Source organism: Setaria italica, chromosome II, assembly GCF_000263155.2.
Source record: "Setaria italica strain Yugu1 chromosome II, Setaria_italica_v2.0, whole genome shotgun sequence".
NCBI classification, from domain to species: domain Eukaryota; kingdom Viridiplantae; phylum Streptophyta; class Magnoliopsida; order Poales; family Poaceae; genus Setaria; species Setaria italica.
Window position 1 is genome coordinate 20357058 of NC_028451.1, and position 18131 is coordinate 20375188.

Consider the following 18131-nt stretch of genomic DNA (forward strand, 5'->3'; position numbering starts at 1 on the left):
CCCACACCAACCCCCCTCTCACTTGCAATGAACCTGGCATCTTCCGTGCACGCATTCCATGCTAGCTGCACTTGATGTTAATTTCAGACCTTCAGTCCACATCCCTCTAGTTAAGGGGCTCATTCAGTATTTCAGAGAAACCAAAAGGCGTCGCAATCGGCGAAACTTGTGACTAGTGTTGATATGCTTGAATGCAAACCAAAAAAGTCATCCATTATTTGCATGTGCTCAAACTACTCATGGAAAGCCTGCATACATAAATGGACAGTGGGGTGATGCCAAGATGCCAACATCTTGTGCAGAAAAAGAGTGAGCAGCAAAAGGAGTCCTGCTTGAGGTGATGCATGTACTGGTGGAGCCTTGTGGTGTGAGGCCTGCTTGAGGTGAGTTACAAGCACTGTTCCATCTGAAAGCAGCACCTTCCTGCCTTCCCCCCCCCCCCCCCCTCCCTCTCTCTCCCTCCCTCTCCCTCCCTCTCTCTCTCTCTCTCTCTCTCACACACACACACACACACACACACACACACACACACACGCTACAAGCTGGAGTTTGGTGCATGATGAGGCTTCAAGGGACATGAGTTGCGTGGAGGCCCCATATGTCTCCCTAATGCCCCTGATGCTTTGGGCACTGGGGAAATGCTAGGTGCGCAGCATAAGCACAAAACTGATTCACCAGATTTCAGGGATTCCCAGAATCCCAGCTCCTAGAAATCCTTCTTTCATTTGGATTTTTTCTCTCAAGAAATTAAAACTCTAGAATTAGCATCTATCCTTTGACGAAAGGAAAATCTAAATCAGCTTATCTTGGATTTTTGCTTCCTTAAAAGCTGCCTCTGATGAGGCCAGGACTGATCTTCCACTCACACCTTTGTCACTAATGTGGCCAGCACCCTGTCTCTGTATTGGATTATGAGTGTGTGTGTTGTGTGGTCTGGGCACAGGTCACATCAGCACTACACCATCAACAAAAGGTGAGTCAGCCTAATCAACCCCACAAGACCCTTAAGATGCCACCATGTGTATGCGTGTGACTCTGGTTGTGAAGTCATGCTTGCATAAACTACAAAGAAGTGCATACAAGAAACATCTCAATAATATACACTCTTTCGCGATGATATTCAGAAGGCGAAAGGACGGAGAGAGCTAGGATGGGCTATGGGGCTCACCCATAGCTAGCTATCAAGAAAGACCACACACACCACACACACACACACAGTGGGAAGTGTGGTTCTGAAAGCTCCTCTCCTCCTAGAGTATATATATTAGCAGGGGCTGATTGCGCTTTTTCTCCAAATGAGAAGGGCCACACCTCAGTCACCTCACATTTTCCATGAGCTTGAGGTCCAGCTTTTTAGCTGGCAGATTATAAGGTTTCGGGGTTTTTCTTTTTAATTCCTCAAGGTGTGGATCCACTTTACCATGCTACAGCGCATTTGTTTTGCTTGAAGAGAAAGCTTTCCTTGAATTTGGAAGTTCTGAACAATTTTCTGGCATTTTTGCAGTTTGCTTTTATTGCATTAGCATTTTTTAGTATCAAGTTCTAAGAATTTGTCACTGAAAAGATCTATTTCTGAAGTTTTGAATAATTTGAGATTTTTAATGCTTTGACTACGAGTCCAGCTGTTCTGTTCTAGCTTAGGTTCTGAAAATAAGCGGTGACTGACTTTTAACATCCTGTCGCCGGAAAATCCTTGCTACATGGTTGTGCAACATAGAAGTCATTTTGAGAGATTATGACATTTATGTTCTTTTTTTCTGAACTATATTTTGATAATGAAGGAAGCACTAAACATGGTGTTATCTCTGTTTTTGCCTGACAATGGGGGAGCCGACTGTTTGTTGTTCAACTCATTTTGATGCTCCTCTTATTTTCCAATATGTTGATGTGGTCAAGTAATTCAGCAGAAGCTGCCAGTGGATTAAGAGGATCTTATCTTAATAGCAGGACTTGGTCAAGAAGATCATCGCAATGAAGTACATGAAGCTTGGGACAAAACCCGATACATTCTACACTGAAGAAGCAGTCAGGTAAATGTCTTGCAACATTTTACATTTTGCAAGGAAATACTAACATTTACTCCGTGTAGCGTCAAATACTTTTTGAAAATTATTACTGAGTTACTCAGGAGCTTTGAATTGTTATGTCTTGTCAGGTCAGTAGTATCAGACGTACCCGCGGATCTCATCATCCATGTCAACAACACCAAGTATGAGCTACACAAGGTGCTAATAGTTTCTTATTTATGCAAAGTGATCATCATTTCCTGTTATGAAACATTCACACATTCCTCGTGGGGTGTTATTAGGTTAGTCATGTTCATCTTTTCTTTGCGGAGTTCTGAGAGGTAACACCATGTTTCTAGGTTCAAGTGACTCAAAAGTAGTTTGAGAAATATAACAGAGATAACACCATGTTTAGTGCTTCCTTCATTATCAAAATATACTTCAAAATATGAACAAGTTTATAGGTTCCAGTGACTCAAAAGAAGTTTTAGAAACTTGTTAGTCAACAAAATATCCGTATCAATCCGATGCAAGGAACATCTCCCCTGAAAAGATTTGCTCCACACTGAAAGCACAAAGTTGATTGAGAAAATATATTCCTGTCAATCAACTGCAGTTGCAACCACTTGTAAAGGCTCAGAGATCTCATAGTCATAGGTTTATAGCCACTACCTTTATAAAATCCGAACCATTAATGCATTCGACGAACATAGATTAGGATGGGGGCGCTGCACTTGATCCATCTTTCTCTTATAGTTCATCGTGTCACATGTTCACCTTTGCCACTTTCTTCCCATTGGCATTGTCACGGATCTAATGATGCTATGAACTGAGGCACCTTTTTTTGAGCAAAAACTAATTAAGGCACCTTTGCTAAGTCGCCGCTTGCAATGATTAGTGTAGATCAAAGCCCCATGATGGCATCAAACCAACTCTATCTTTGTTTACTAATTAAAATGCTTAATGAATGAACGAATCTCGGTTGGTTCATAGGCCTGAGGATCTGCTTTACCAAGATTGTCATAGTTCACATGCAGATCCGAACACACAAATGGCATAAAGAATGCTTGTCTCGCGCTTTTTCAGATACACGCTTCAAAAGCTTCTTCTGATTAATAACATGCAAACCTAGTAGTAAAGATGCTGGAGAACAGATTGTCCAGTTCGTCATTAGGTTGTCTCGTGAATGCCACTGATGTGAGTAGTTTACTAGCAATTTGTAAAGTGATCATGTGGTAGAAGCTATGACCAGCTTCTAGTTTCAAGGGTTGGTACTGACCGTCCATGGTGGTCCGGCGGTACTCTGGTTATGCAGTTGCTTCTGGTCTTTCCACGAGTCCTGTTTTTTTCCCAAGTCTCAGAGATGATTACCTAATTTCCACTAGAGTAGTATTCAGATTGAATCAAGCGTTTGGCATTTTACATTTTGCTAAGCAAATAGTTATAGAGGAGAATCACATCTGAAACTATTTTGGCGGATTTGCAGAACTAGTACATTTGAACTCGTCCATAACTTGTGGCAATGTAGCCATAATTCTGAACATTTGCATCTTCTTGCTTCAACATCATTTGCAGCTGCAATTTAATCAGGCTATGCAAAGAAGTGATGATCACTTGCTTTTCTTATGCAGCAATAGACATCAGAACAACATATATAGCAGAACAAAGTAAACTACAAAGTACACAACATGAATCACAAGTTCCGGTCCATTTTGCGATTTCACGGTAGCTTAAAATGCATATCATCAGATAATTTCTGCTTCCAGGTCGATAGATGGATAAGCTAGCATGAAGTAGCGCGGATCTTGATTGCTGAGATGAGCGATTTTGTGGGTTTGCCCCTTTCCAATGTCGCCCAGCCTCTTGATTTCAGGTGTTGTTTACCTACCTGTAGTTCCCCCTGCTCCTCAAGTGCGGCCTCCTGCAGCGCCTCTGCTCCGACACCGGCGACGAGGAGGAGCCGGTGCCCGTGGCGCTGCACGACATCCCCGGCGGCGAGGATGCCTTCGAGCTGTGCGCCAAGTTCTGCTACGGCATCTCCATCAGCATCAGCGCGGCGAACCTGGTGCCGTCGATGCTGGCGGCGCGGTTCCTCCGGATGACGGAGGCCGTCGCCAAGGGCAACCTGGCGGCCAAGCTCGAGTCCTTCTTCGACTCGTGCGTCCTCCACGGGTGGAAGGACTCCGTCGCCGCGCTGCAGGCGGCGTGGCGGGTCTCCGGCTGGAGCGAGAGCCGCGTCGTCCAGCCCTGCGTCGACTCCATCGTCGAGAAGATCCTCACGCCGCCGTCCAAGGTCACCTGGTCCTTCACCTACACCCGCCCGGGGTACACCAGCAGGAAGTCATCGGTGCCCAAGGACTGGTGGACGGAGGACGTCTCCGAGCTCGACATCGAGGTGTTCCGGTCGGTCCTCTCCACCGTGCGCGCGTCACGGCTGCTCCCGCCGCCGCTCATCGGCGAGGCGCTGCACGTCTACGCCTGCAAGCACCTCGTCGACCCGCTGCGCGCCGTCGGAGGCGCTGGCTTTGCCAACGGCGGCGTCGCCCTCCACCACCAGGCGGCGCAGAGCTCGGCCGCCGAGGAGACGCTGGCGACGCAGCGGCGCGTGCTGGAGTCCGTCGTCACGATGATCCCCGGCGAGCCGGGGTCGGTCACCGGCCGGTTCCTGCTGCGGCTGCTGCGGGTGGCCAACTACGTCGGCGCGTCGTCGTCGACGCGCGCGCAGCTGGTACGGCAGGCCGGGTCCCAGCTGCACGAGGCCACGGCGGCGGACCTGCTCATCCCGCTGCCGTCGGATCCGCAGGCGTACGACGTCGGCGCGGCGGAGGCCGTGCTGGAGCACTTCCTCGCGCAGTTCCAGCGGCCCGCGCCGCCTGACGAGCGCCGGCGGATGGGCGCCGCCATGGACAAGGTCGCCAGGACCTTCGACGAGTACCTGCGGACCATCGCGCTCGACCGCGACTTCCCCGTGGGAAGATTCGCCGACCTCGTCGAGTGCTTGCCGGACATCGCCCGCAGCGACCACGACGGCCTCTACCACGCCATCGACGTCTACCTCAAGGTAAGAAGAAATCTCTCTCCAACGAACATGAAAATTTTGACGGGATTGGAGTTGACCAATTCAATGGCCATGGCGGTTACTTGCAGGAGCACCCGGAGCTCAGCAAGGCGGACAAGAAGCGGCTGTGCCGGCTGATCGACTGCCGGAAGCTGTCGCCGGACGTGCGGGCGCAGGCGATATCCAACGACCGGATGCCGCTGCGCACCATCGTGCAGCTCCTCTTCGTCGAGCAGGAGAGGACCATGGGCACCGCCGCTGGAGCCAGCCATGGCGGCGCGGCCGTCGCGCCGGCAGACCGGGCCTCGGTCGACGCCACCTCCCGGCTCGCGACGAGAACCAGAGAGGACGAGCCGGCCTCATCCGCCGACCACAAGTCAGACGTGCACCGGCCACGCCGTGATCACGCCCGGGTGGTGGACGGAGCAGCAGCAGCCACCATGACGAGGTCGCTGTCAGCGTCAACCAAGACACCGCCACCGCCGGCGAGGAAGGAGAGGACGCCAGAGGAGAGAGGGAGCAGGATGAGGAACAAGCAGTGATGAAGCCGATTGTGCAATTTGTTCATACTTGTGATTCTTGATTTTTTTAATATATATATTTCAGTGCATCCCATTTTTGGTGGGAGATGTAAGAGGCATCCTTGTTGAAACTTGGAAGAGAATGAGGGGGCAGGTTTTGTAATTAAAATGGATGGGAGATTAATAAGTGGCTACACTCGTGCAATCTAGGGATAGCTCACCAATTGGAAAAAAAAAGAAAAAGAGGATTCATGTGCATCATATTCTTCCTGGTCAATTTGTTTTTTGAATTTTAAGTCTTACCAAATCAAGGTCTTCTCATTCATAGCCTTGCCAAATATCAGCAATTCTAACCAACTTTATACAGATAAGTTGATATATGCCGTAGTTCATTCAAATGCATCTTGCCGAAAATCATTTCATGTGCCACACTAGCTAGCCTTAAACAATGTACATTTACCGATTCATCTTTCCAGACAAAACAGTTACAGGAAACCCAGATTCAAACGATGGGGGTTAAAAAGCCGGATTTCGACCTCACCTTTCAGCTACAAGTAATCTCCACAGAATCGCAATTGCAATCTCATTCTCCTCGGTCTGCCAAAAACTGCACAAACAAGAATCTACCCTGCTTAGACTCCCAAAACTGGCCTCAGCAGTCAGCACCCAAGCAGGCTTTTGCGGTTTTGAACCGTTAACCAGAAACCAGGAGCTGCTATCATACACAAATCTGTTCCACTATAGCAAAACTACAATTTCCACGGTGTCAGTGTCTATGAGAGTGCTTCCGACTTCTCCTAGAGCTAATGTCACCTCTCACCATATTTCTTCTCTCAATAACTCTGGAAGCAAAACATATGTAACCGATGATTGCCATGGCATACAAGGCTCTATATGGCGCCAAAGCCATGGAGCTTACGAAGGAATAATAGCCAGCCAGGAGGTAGAGGAAGCTCAGACCAACTTCGCGCCTTCTCCTTCCAGGTAGCTTGAAAGATATGCAGCAGCTGACATTCGGTTGGGATCCAAATAGTCCATGCAGTATAACACCAACGCAAATAGCTGAATCTATGAACCAGGGAAAATTCTGCCCCATACCAATCCTCTGTAGAAAAAAAAGGAACAGATTGGAATCCTCACTGATTAAGTCAATCAAATAGAAAGCTGGAAACTAGGAGGAATTTGCCTCATGATGTTCAGGTAGTTAAGAATGACAAACCTGTAGCCAAGCAACAAGTGAAGGCGCAAACATGAGTGTGGTTAGAAGATGCAAAATCATGATGCCATGCCGACAATCAAACAATTCTAGTTGACTGTCAGTAAAGCTTTTAGGCGCCGTTGGGCTATCACCCATTGGCAGAAGTTGCTGGAGCCCATCTGATTTACTTTTGGAAAGCAGAACTGGACCATCACCCATCTTGGATTTGTACAAGTCCTTTTTCTGAGTGATACTACGAAAAGAAGCTGCTAAAAAGCTGTTAAAGGACAAAGAATTCCACTTTAGATTGTGTCACAGCAACAAATAAATTAAGCATAAAAAGCTGGTAATTTGGAACAGAGGGAGTAAAATATAAATTAAAAAGTATCCTTAAAAAGTTAAAACGCACCTGCATAGATTTGAATGGGCGTGGAAGGTATGAGAGAGAAGTAGCAGACCAAGGCCAATAGCTGGATGAACCAAACAGACAAGTGGTAAAGTAGCAATTGCTACAATTATATTTGGATTGTTCTTAAGCATCTGCACAATCTTTTCCAAGATGACGTTAGTTGGTACCTGAATACAAAGGACTAGACGAAAAAGAAAGAAAATAAGGTCTCCATATACATTCACTTATAACTGGATGTCTACCTTCAGTGACTGCAATGAGAAAGAGAAAGTGAAGAATTGACGAAGAAATGCAGATTGAACACCATCCCCCCATGATTGCCATCTGTAAATAATTGTTGCAAGATTTGAGGAAGACAAATGGTAGTATGATTTTATGTTGAGCGCAGAGTCCATATAGTCAACAATACAGCAATTATTTATGCTTCATAACAAATCATTTATCAAGTCACACAGGACAAGAAATAAAAAGTCGGACTTGTATAAACAAGTAAAATATGGTTTAACATAGGTAATAACCATAACACAACTTTTGGAGTACTTGAAACGAAATAATAACCAATCATGGTAGTTCTGAAATTAAACTGGCCATCTTCCTTAAAAGATACTCTTATACTTGATGGGTAAGGAAAAAAATTGTGTGAATTGCATTGCTAATCAGAATAATGATTCTAATAAAAGCTACCTACTTATACAAGAAGCAAAGTGTTCCAATCAAATGGAACACCTCTATCCCAAAGATAGTTAGCAATTTCAAGACTAATAGCTCTTGATCAGAACCAGTAAAATCTGAAGTATCTGCATGTTTAACAACGAAAAGATGGAAGAGACCAAAAAAGACTGTTAGATATACTAGTGTGTACTGACCTTCTCTTGATAAAGACATGTAGAATGGCAACCGCATACAGAAACAATTTTGAACTTAGTATCAACAAGATTGTGAAACCATTAGCAACTATATAGCAGATCACAGTAACCAACAAGAAGGTCCCAAATGGTGGTTTTTGCTCAGTCGTGAAAAATAAAAAGGCAAGAAATAGAAGTATCGGCATGAAGCAAAGAAACATGAATGGCTTTGGTAGTCCAAGATTAGACTCTATAGCTGATAAAATGGATGGCACAGAAGAATCGCATTCCCATGCTGACGACTGTCGCATCAGGCCGAAAAACATTATGGCCACCATGAAACCAAGAATCTGCAAGCAAACAGGTTGCAGTTTAGAAAATAACAAAGAATTGCTGATCGCTTATGTAATTATGCTGTTACAGTAGTTAGCAGTTCCATGTAAACATACAGTGACATGTTAATAAAATGAGAATGATATATAATCAATAACTTGGTGTTGTGAAAGACATAGATTCCAGTACAAAGACTGGCAGATAATATAGCAAAGGAAAACTAGAAAATATCCTAATGGACTTCAAGATATGAAGAGGCTACAGGCTGGAAATTTTAGCAGACCTGAGCCCAGAAACCATCTATTTTGTTTTGAAGGTTTTTGTATATGAGGTGCTGATGTGCATCCATATGCTCAAGGTTTGTAAAAGGCTAACGGCTAGTGCCTGGCAGGGAAGAATGCTGCCCGCAATAAGATGACAGGGAGTGCTCTACCTGTGATCTTGTAACCATATCCAACCAAATCCATATCATATAGCGTTAAACAATCAATGTGATCTAGCAGATGTAACAACACTACTGTGTGATCCTCCGTTTATGAATGGAACTCAGAAAAAAGGGTAACAGCATGCTGTCATGCAAGTATCGAAGTACATAGGAACAAGAAGATTTACCTCTGATGAGTACAATAAAAAGAATCTGCTTGCCGCAGCACTTAGTGAAGCACGAGCAGTGACTTTATATGAGCAATGTGGGTCAGCCTACAAATTCCAAGACACCGAGTTACAGTTGAGAGATAACTTGTTTTGATTTCTTACTATGGATAAGTTAAAAGACGAGAAAATTAGCTCTGTGACAAATGGAAAATGCATATTGTACAACTTGACACCCCATACATTTGAATATCTGATACTGCTATGTGAAACTGTAAATTCAATATTTGTTCGAAACTGACACTACCACACTAGTAATTCTAGCATTCAATTTAGGATTAGTTAAGATGGGCCACCCAAGGTGATAAGTGGTACAGTTGCTAGTATTGATTTGCAAGCAGGGTAAAATATTGTACTTTTCATAGGAAAATGACAGGTACAGTTGCTAGTACTGATTTGCAACCATATGCTCTAGGTTTGTAAAAGGCTAACGGCTAGCACCTGGCAGTGCACAACAGCTAGCAGAAGTGATGAAACAAAGGGATCAATGAAATTGGTAAAATGCTTCATGCAAAAATAAGCAAAGTCACAGGGTACAAAAACATTTAGTGCCTCATAGATCCTATGTTCTAAAAATAATAGAATCGGTATTATGTAGTTCCATACAACAAACTGATTTTTTTGCAGTTCCAGTGTCCGTATACAGAGCATATTTGAGTCACTAACTTACTTTAATGTTAATATATAAAGGCACACAACATAAAACAAAACCTTACCAGGATCATTACTGTAGTTCTGTCCGTCCCTTCAGGCGAGTCCCAAAAAGCAGGTGATGAATCAACCACTACAGTCTCTGAGTATATATTTGGAATGATGTGTAGGCCTGATACAGAATCCCATGCCAAAGCTACAGGTGGGAAGCACCGCAACTTACAAAGATCTATAATACAAACAAACATACGAGAGGTCATTGAGGTACTGCAAACAAGGTTAGTTATGGTAATCAGCATAAATTGCTAGTCTGGTCAGACAGTATTACATGTTATTCTATGTTATTGGACACTTACTAATTGATAATATCACCCCCCCCCCACACACACACATTAGTATAGATGTTAACTCCGCATTTGTTATCAGTTATTACTATCACCAAAGTAACCAACAAAGACTAGGAAACTAGCAAAAGTACTTTGCTTTCCAAATCAGTATTTTACGGAGCAAAAGAGTAGTGTTCTCACTATTTCTCTCGGCTTCCATTTGGTCACCAGCATCTTTTATTCCACATCCAGCAGTTTTCAGTGATAATGTTACTGGTAGAAGACCGAGACTTGCAGAAAATGACAAGTTAAGAGCCAACGGGTGATCCTCTGACAGAAATATTTCCTGAGATAAAAAAATTATAAGATTTGACCAATATTACATAGCATACAATAGACGAAACATCATAATCTATGTTTCAGTAATTACTAGTTACTCACTTCAGGAGCAAAACTGGAGCCAATAATCCTGCCAATAGAAAGTGCGCTTGCCCCTTCCTCTGGATTGAAGAACTGTCCCACTGCCATAGAGGCTGCCGGGGGAGGCCTACCTGAAATTGTCTGGATACTGAAGTTCAGAACACTGATAAAAATTCCATCAGCGGTTCAAAGCGAGATATTTTGTTTCCACTGAGAAAAAGATTTTAAACGGCCATAACATACACGGAAGGTGCCAGGTGGGATTGGGATAACGAATTAAATTTGAAGTCACCTAGATAATTAAGAAACATCAGAAAACCTAAGTTACTGAGCTATCTATACATCATTGATGTGAGAGTACAGATGCCCTAACAAAACAAACATGCCCAAGCTTTATCTTTTATTTTTTAGCAGAGCACACAATGCTCTATAAGACTATGGCCTAGTGTACAGGTGCTGTACCTGCAGTGAAATTTACTATTTTTTTTATCCGTTGTGTTTACTCAGTAAAAGCTGCAAAATTTCTGTAAAGGGATTAATGTGGTGGACATACTATTTCCAAAAAGTTGATGTGCGAAAAAACTTATAAGCACATTTAACTATGCCAAAAACATTCCAGTGCAAGACAGGAATGGCACAAGAGAATACCGGTCGAGGCGCCACTGATATGGTCATGAAGCTGAAACCATTCATTTCTTCTGGACTTAAAAGAAGAAATGCAGAAGGAGATGGTTGCTCAGTTTGACTCCCAGGTTCAACCTACTCAAAAAGCATAACACATAATTATGAAGGTTGTCAAAATTGTGATCGGTTTTTGTTTGACATAACAGGGATCATATGGATCATGATCCTATTAGACTCTAAAGAATATACATATTTTAGAAACAAAGGCAAGTTTTCGTTATAATCTATGTTTTTACAGCAAACAATTAAATAATAATGTTTAGAACTTAGACATTTGAATGGTGTATCTACATTTATCTCCATGAGTTATTTTTAAACTTAAATTTAAATTAATTTAATTTTCTAAATTAAAAATTTAGAAACTTTAATGTAAGAGAGATAACATGTGTCAGCTTAAGAGCATTATAGAGATAGCATATCAAACTAAAAGAACATAATGATAGATAACAAAACATTTTGTGTGCTAACATTGTCCCATCGCATGCTTGCACCTGCTCTCACGGCTCCACCTACTCAGATCCAGTGTAGAGACAGTGGGAAAAGAGAAGAATAAGGAAGAGAGGATGAAAAGATGCCATGTTGTAACAGTGAGGGCACATCTTTTGTCTGTTCATGAGATTTTATTTAAATTATCCACAATATGTAAATTAGATTGCAGCAATTGCCATTAAGTTAGTGACCGTAGGTTCACATTCAATGAACGAGGGCAAACATGCAATGTGAAAAAAAAAACAGGGGAAAATCCACAATTAGATTTTGGAGTGAGGGCAAGGGTGCAATTGTCCCTAAGACAAAAGGTAGCAGGAACTGCCTGGCATTCACACAACATAAATGCACAAGCTCTCCAAGAAGTATGTTTAATATCTATTTATAGGAAAAAAAATCCAAGAATCAAGTTCATGGACTGGCCTAACATACTATACAAAAATGAGGCATATACATTGCAGTTAACAGTAAGACACTGATTTTAGTGGTCCTCAACTGTACTGTCTGTAATGTAAGCAGCACATTACAAAGATAACCAGTGTAATGTCTACCCAAATTCCACAGACAAAGCAATTAATGACAGAATGTAGGAAAATGAGAATGATTAGGTCAACAAGTTGAAAATATCACCTGTTTTGGAGCAGGTCCTGCAGGAATTTGGACCATCTTCGACGTGACTTCCAATATCTTTTTACTGGCAGGTAGTTCATTTTCCACAGGTAAATGATGCTTTTCTGGCCACAAGTGAATCCTTACTCCAGAACATGGAGCAAGATTTGTTACAAAAACAAAGTGTCCTCTGCCATTTGATCCCTTCCACAAGAAATGAGCAAAGCTGTCAAAGCTATTCATCATATGTGGCAGTAATCCAATCTAAACTTCAATGGAAGTTTCTAAATGATAAACGAAACTTCTAAACACATATAGATAGCGATTGAACACTAAAAGGGCAGTCACCTACCAGCTTTTTAATATCTAACCATCTTCTCCTGCCATCCATTGCTAAAACGGTAACTGAATTTGACTGAATGTACAGGTCCTTTTCAAGGCCATCACTGGTCCATTGAGTGGATGGTGGGCAAGAAAGTGAATCTTTTTGCTGTACTTCTACACAAAAAAAATATACCAATATGTTCAGATACGAAGAATAATATGAGATTTTGGCACTATGTAACTGCATAAGACCCTATAATTAACCACAAGGGTTTACACAACATTTGAGTGAATAAATGCGATATAAATATGCTATACTAAAGTAGCAGTTTGACATGCTTTCTCTAAAGCATAAAAAGTTACCAATTCCATGAGCCCCATGTTATATAAGTGCTGATGTTAGGCACTCCGCACTCAAACTAAATAAACAAGATCTTGGAAGACAATAGAAACAAGAGCAAAGAAACCATCTTAGTACATTACTCCTTCGTCCCAAATTATAGGTCATTTTGGGTTTTTTAGATGCGTAGATTTTGCTATGCACTTAGATATACACTATGTCTAGATGCATGGCAAAAACTATGAATCTAGAAAAGCTAAAACGACCTATAATTTGGGACGGAGGGAGTATATAAGTTCAATTAATTTGGAAGAGGTGACAAAAAATTCTTTCGCAATAGAATGTTTATAAACAGAATTAGTTTTTTGAAAAGAGATATGAGAGGCTCATCAACATTTCTACATAAATTTCAGATCCTGGCCAGGAAGTATGTGCTCATTCATACCATAAACAATTTCCAACTGCTCTAACTGCAACGGACTTAAGGAGGAAAGAATGAGCTTTACCTCCAGCATCCCAGTTATCACTGGCAGGCAAATTTGATGATAGAGAACCAGGAACATGAGTCATTGAACTCAAAGACTGAGGAACAGCACTTTGAAGCATTTTTGTGAACACAAAAACTCTTTTTTGTGTACTCAAAAATGGCTGCCCGTTGACAGGATCTATGATGCTAAGAAGAGTGTGAGCAACCTGGAGAATGTCAAGTCAACACAAGTATCAATGCTACCACAAACAGCAAAACATTCAGAATTTATCAATTGTCATTAACACATAGTTCCGACCTGTACAGCTAATTGATTGCACCATAGGATAGATTGATGCTCCATGGATAACCAAACATTCTTCATACTGGAGCTTCCTACCATAAATCCATGTGTAGAAGGCACAATTCCATCCAGTGATGCCAACCTTGACCTAATCTGAATCAAAGTGAGTGAGAAATCACCAATTAGATGCCCCTACTTCCAAAATGAACACATTCATGTGACAAAGTTATTGTGACTGTCCAAAGTTCAATAATCAGGTACTGAGATCATACATGCATCAAGAACTGAACACAAACTTGAACAATATACATTACAAAGTTAAATAAACGGAAAATCTTAAATAAACAATAAAAAAATCTGCGAATTTCCGGACTAAATATCAGAACTGGGACCCAGCGAGAAGTCCAACCAGAGAAGAATGGGCCCTTAAATGGGCTGGCCGGCTGGATCATGCTATTTGATCGGTCAAACAGTATGCCCATTGAACTGGTAAAACATAAGTTACATCAGCAGTTTTACTGCAAACCGCTGATGTAGGTGCTGCCTTATAGCCCAAAGACGAAGAAATCCGCCAGTGTCATGTATGACTGGAACCATAGCACCTGAAGAATTCAGCATTCATGCGGATAGGAGCACTAACTGACCGATAGCTGACCCATTTGCCTGAGTTTGGTCAAGTCAATGTCACTCTCCTAGTTTTGTAGGCAGTCTAACAATGGAAAACAAAGATGCAATCGAAAATGCCCACTATAAGTGAATCAACAATTTTAGTGAGTCTATTGTGTATTTGCAACTTGGAACAAGGATCAAAGCAACTTTATTTCAAAATTTATAAACATGCAGTGATAAATAATTCCATATGCAAAATGCTGAATATCTACACAGCTAGGTAAGATGATAATTTACAAGCCATGTCATGACAATTGTTTGTTGGTGACATATCACATATAGATTACAGGGCATTAACTAAACATAGAATTGAGGAATATTAATTCTATGGTGTTGATTCAGTATATCATGGAGATGATTCTCTTTTCTTAGTATAGCTAAGAATTTTGCTGTCACCATAGGTGATTGGAAAGCAAGAAATCGTAGATCGTACTGTTTACCGAAAAAGCCATCTTGTCTTTGAAGATAACATAGGGATAACCAAATCTGAGTTAGATTGATGATATCAGTGAAAAAGATACCTGATAATCATGAATCCCACCCGATATAGACACAACAACAACATTTGATAACTTTGGACTGCTTGCATGTGATACTCCAGTCTTGTATCCCTTTCTCCATTCTTCATTGACATGAGAGAAAAAATGACCCAAGGATGGCTGAAGTGCAATGGGAGGGTACCTGGATATAAGAAATTATGTGAAATCCTGAGCACCATTTGCTCATCCACCCGATCACAAACAATACACGTTAAAAAACTACAACAAAAAAAACAACAAACACAAGAGAGGGAGGGAGAGATTACTGGTGTGGGCTGGAAAGTGTCAATATAGTTTCCACAGCTGATTTCCTCAAGTTTGGGTGGACAAGAGCTGCTCGAGCCACAAAACCACCCATCGAATGGCCAACGAGTATAACATTGGACGGCAAGTTATGAGAGGATTGAGCACCACCCTTTGTTCTCTCTAAATGTGATTCTTTATATTGGTCAAGGATCTACACAGCACAAGATCAAGTCATGGTAAACTTTAAAACTAGACGAAAACCTTAAGCATTGCAAATGTCCATGAAAATTTGGAAACTACAATGACAAATGAGTGGCAATTCTAGATTATGTGCATGGCGCGACGTTTTGTGCAAACATAGTCTTCTTCAACATTTTAAAAATCCAATGGTATGTAAATTTTCCTATTCGATGATGATTCTAACAGAAGTTTAAATCATGACAATGAGCAAAGGGACAAATACAGAAGCTGAGATACAATCATAAAAGTTGGGACTGGTTACCCTGTGAATGGCATATACAACATATTCAGTATGCTCCTCAAGTATCCGACCATCCATTGCAGAGTGCTCTCCTTCAAGGTCAACAGCAAACCAATCCAGCATGCGACCATATCGTGATGGAATTGAAAAATCTTTGGGTTCATCCCCTGCGAAAGTGCTAGATGCTTCCCGATAAAATGTGGGCTCAAGTGGACCATTCTGATACGCTTTAAAAGATTCCGCAGCCAACGACCGGACCTAAATGCCAAATATGACCATCATCAGTAACAGCAGTACTTTGTGTGCATTTGTAACAAAATAAGCTGAACCACAAGTGCATCGTACCATCAGGCATCTTATCTTATAAGAATTCAATTTGCACGGCACCCCCTCCCGCAATAGCACAAGGGGGCAGAACAGAGATACAGAAGACATGATTATGTCAAGTCTGAATATGAACCTCACCAACTAATCCGAAATCTTTATCACTAAAAAGGGACCACATTCGATTCCAGAACAAAGTTCTGAACCAAGGACAACGAAAGCTAGCCAAAGAAGCGAACTTGATCACCTGCTTGTAGCTTCCTCCGTTGCCGGGAATGAAGAGCACGGGCACGCCTCTAAGTCCCCTAATGTGCTTTGCGAAGTCGATCTGCTTCCAGCCCTCGTGGTACAGGAAGAGCCCGTACCTGTCGGAGGAGACATTCCTGGGCGCGCCGGCGATGGGGATGTAGGTCGGGTACATGTATGTCATGACGCAGCCGTTGGGCACCGGCCGCAGCAGCCTGCTGAGCGCCGCAAGCGCGACCCAGGCGGAGAAGAGCAGCACAGCCCCAACCCGGCAGCTGCCCCGGAATCCGCCGCCGCCGCCGCCCATGGGGGAAGAAAAGCTCGAGCCTTGCTCCAAGATCGAGCAAGATCAGAGGGAAAACAGACGGTGGAGCCTTCGGATCGCGGACGAGATCTTGCACCCTGGGGGCAGCTCGGGGGGATCCAGGGACGGAGAGAGGGAAGCCTTGCGGGAGCGGAGGTTCCCTCGGGCGAATGCCGCGGCCAGGGTCGTGTCCCGCGGAGAACCCTCGGAGGAGGACGGGTGGCGGAGATGTGGAGGTGGTGGTGGGGCGGTGGTGCGAGGGAAGCGGCGGCGTTGTGGGGAGCTCTTTCGTGCCTGGCTTTGGAGGGGTGTAGCGGGCCGGGGTCGCTGGTTGGTGGGGACGGCCGGCAGTGGCCTGTCGGATCCAAAGGCGCACGAATGTTGACGCAGGGTGGACGGACGGCGGGACAAACAGAGGACCGCCGGCGGCCGGCGGCCGGCGGCCGGCCGTGTCGAAGTTTTATGTCGCTGCGAGACATAAATTACACTTATAAATCTTGGACCTTGATAGCATTAGCATTATGTCTGTGTGCAGAGATTAAAAAATGTTGTCTTTCTGCAGCTTCCATTAGTTTGCATCATAATTACTGAAATGTTGTATTTTTTTAATATTGAGTTCTCCATTTTGAAATCAAAGTTTCAGAATTTCCATTAATTCAACTGAAAAAATGTGAATAATACAAACAATTTTAACCTTGCAATTTGGATCACATGTTTACAAATAAAATTCTCAAAGAGAATCCAAAATTTTGATGTTCTTAATTTATATTTTTATTTTAGATCATGGACATTGCAAAAAAAAACACTTAAGTCTGAAGTTTGACATTCCCCCCAAGTCATTTGTTGCAAATGCACACCCTCTACTTAACATGTTTTAATAAATTTCTAGAGTAGTGTTACTGTTTTTCGATGAACTTTGTTAAATTTAAAAGGTTTGATTTAGAACAAAATTAAAAATTTAAGATCCTTTATACTTGCGGAGAGAGAGAATAATATATGGTGCTAAATCATAGTTTCACGTGAATTGTAATCAAATTGAGTAGATCTAGTTCTTTTGCTGCTACCTGTACTAGTGGAGGTACCCATGCCACAAGCACGGGTTTAGAAAAATTATATATAATATCAAATACATACATGATAAACACATAAAGCTACTATTACTTATATATTAAAGATGTCAAAAAATAGCATTTAAATTGTCAGAGAACTAACCTAGCATCACACAAATATAATCCACTTGTTCCATTTGGATGAAGTAAACTGCAATATATCAAACAAACAAAACATACCTCTACTACTACGTCAACCTCAGATCCACGAGGTTGTGGCATAGCAATCTTAAGAGACATGAAAGTATCATGTAGCAACAAATAAACACAGACGTTTGTACTCTAAAGAAGTGTACTATGAGACAAATTTGGCTTGGGGAGAGGGGGTCGACGAGCACCTTATATATACGAGATAGAGGCCGGAAAGGAAATTATCCATAGTTCAATCAATCAATCAATTTCATTGGTAGGGTATTGGGCTCATAATCAGAAGGGTTTCAACAATATTGGAAGGAACTTGACATGATTGGTGATATGATTGTTCCGGATTGATCGTGATTGATCGTTAATCAATCAATCAATCAATTAGATTGGCGGGATAACGTTCTCCTAATTGGAAGGGTTTTGATGTAACAGGAAGGG

General features: G+C 42.5%; 2 protein-coding genes across 8 annotated transcripts; one reads left to right on the forward strand and one right to left on the reverse strand.

The window, feature by feature from the left end:
• Window positions 1–6: 6 nt before the first annotated feature.
• LOC101757109 (BTB/POZ domain-containing protein At5g47800) lies at window positions 7–5848 on the forward strand. 6 transcript variants are annotated; one of them, XM_004956293.4, is made up of 5 exons: window positions 7–383; window positions 1945–2030; window positions 2156–2225; window positions 3901–5067; window positions 5154–5848. In XM_004956293.4, exons 2-5 carry the CDS (start codon window positions 1972–1974, stop codon window positions 5604–5606), a joined length of 1749 nt encoding a protein of 582 aa, XP_004956350.1. In that variant the 5' UTR covers window positions 7–383; window positions 1945–1971; the 3' UTR covers window positions 5607–5848. The 6 variants fall into 6 exon arrangements, with proteins under 6 accessions (XP_004956350.1, XP_004956351.1, XP_004956353.1 ...); XM_004956294.4 differs by having other exon boundaries at window positions 1948–2030; XM_004956296.4 differs by lacking the exon at window positions 7–383 and adding an exon at window positions 675–1403.
• A 75-nt stretch (window positions 5849–5923) lies between these two features.
• LOC101758850 lies at window positions 5924–16771 on the reverse strand. Of its 2 annotated transcripts, none has more exons than XM_004956298.4 (18): window positions 16138–16763; window positions 15588–15824; window positions 15106–15296; window positions 14822–14981; window positions 13647–13784; window positions 13368–13554; window positions 12550–12695; window positions 12219–12401; window positions 11067–11177; window positions 10440–10559; window positions 10200–10344; window positions 9738–9901; window positions 8983–9069; window positions 8059–8387; window positions 7435–7516; window positions 7193–7332; window positions 6805–7060; window positions 5924–6690 (listed from the first exon to the last, which is right to left on the reverse strand). In XM_004956298.4, exons 1-18 carry the CDS (start codon window positions 16441–16443, stop codon window positions 6352–6354), a joined length of 3321 nt encoding a protein of 1106 aa, XP_004956355.1. In that variant the 5' UTR covers window positions 16444–16763; the 3' UTR covers window positions 5924–6351. The 2 variants fall into 2 exon arrangements, with proteins under 2 accessions (XP_004956355.1, XP_004956356.1); XM_004956299.4 differs by having other exon boundaries at window positions 6352–6690; window positions 7193–7323; window positions 16138–16771.
• Between the last annotated feature and the right edge of the window lie 1360 nt (window positions 16772–18131).

Bases quoted from the DNA above. Each gene is read 5' to 3' on its own strand.
- LOC101757109 (XM_004956293.4), top strand. From the start codon at position 1,972: ATGAAGTACATGAAGCTTGGGACAAAACCCGATACATTCTACACTGAA. The intron at 2,031-2,155 runs GTAAATGTCTTG...ATGTCTTGTCAG, and splicing joins TACACTGAAGAAGCAGTCAG to GTCAGTAGTATCAGACGTAC. The intron at 5,068-5,153 runs GTAAGAAGAAAT...GGTTACTTGCAG, and splicing joins CCATCGACGTCTACCTCAAG to GAGCACCCGGAGCTCAGCAA.
- LOC101758850 (XM_004956298.4), bottom strand. From the start codon at position 16,443: ATGGGCGGCGGCGGCGGCGGATTCCGGGGCAGCTGCCGGGTTGGGGCT. The intron at 15,825-16,137 runs GTGATCAAGTTC...TTTGGCATTTAG, and splicing joins ACGGAGGAAGCTACAAGCAG to GTCCGGTCGTTGGCTGCGGA. The intron at 7,517-8,058 runs GTCAGTACACAC...AATTATTTACAG, and splicing joins CATGTCTTTATCAAGAGAAG to ATGGCAATCATGGGGGGATG.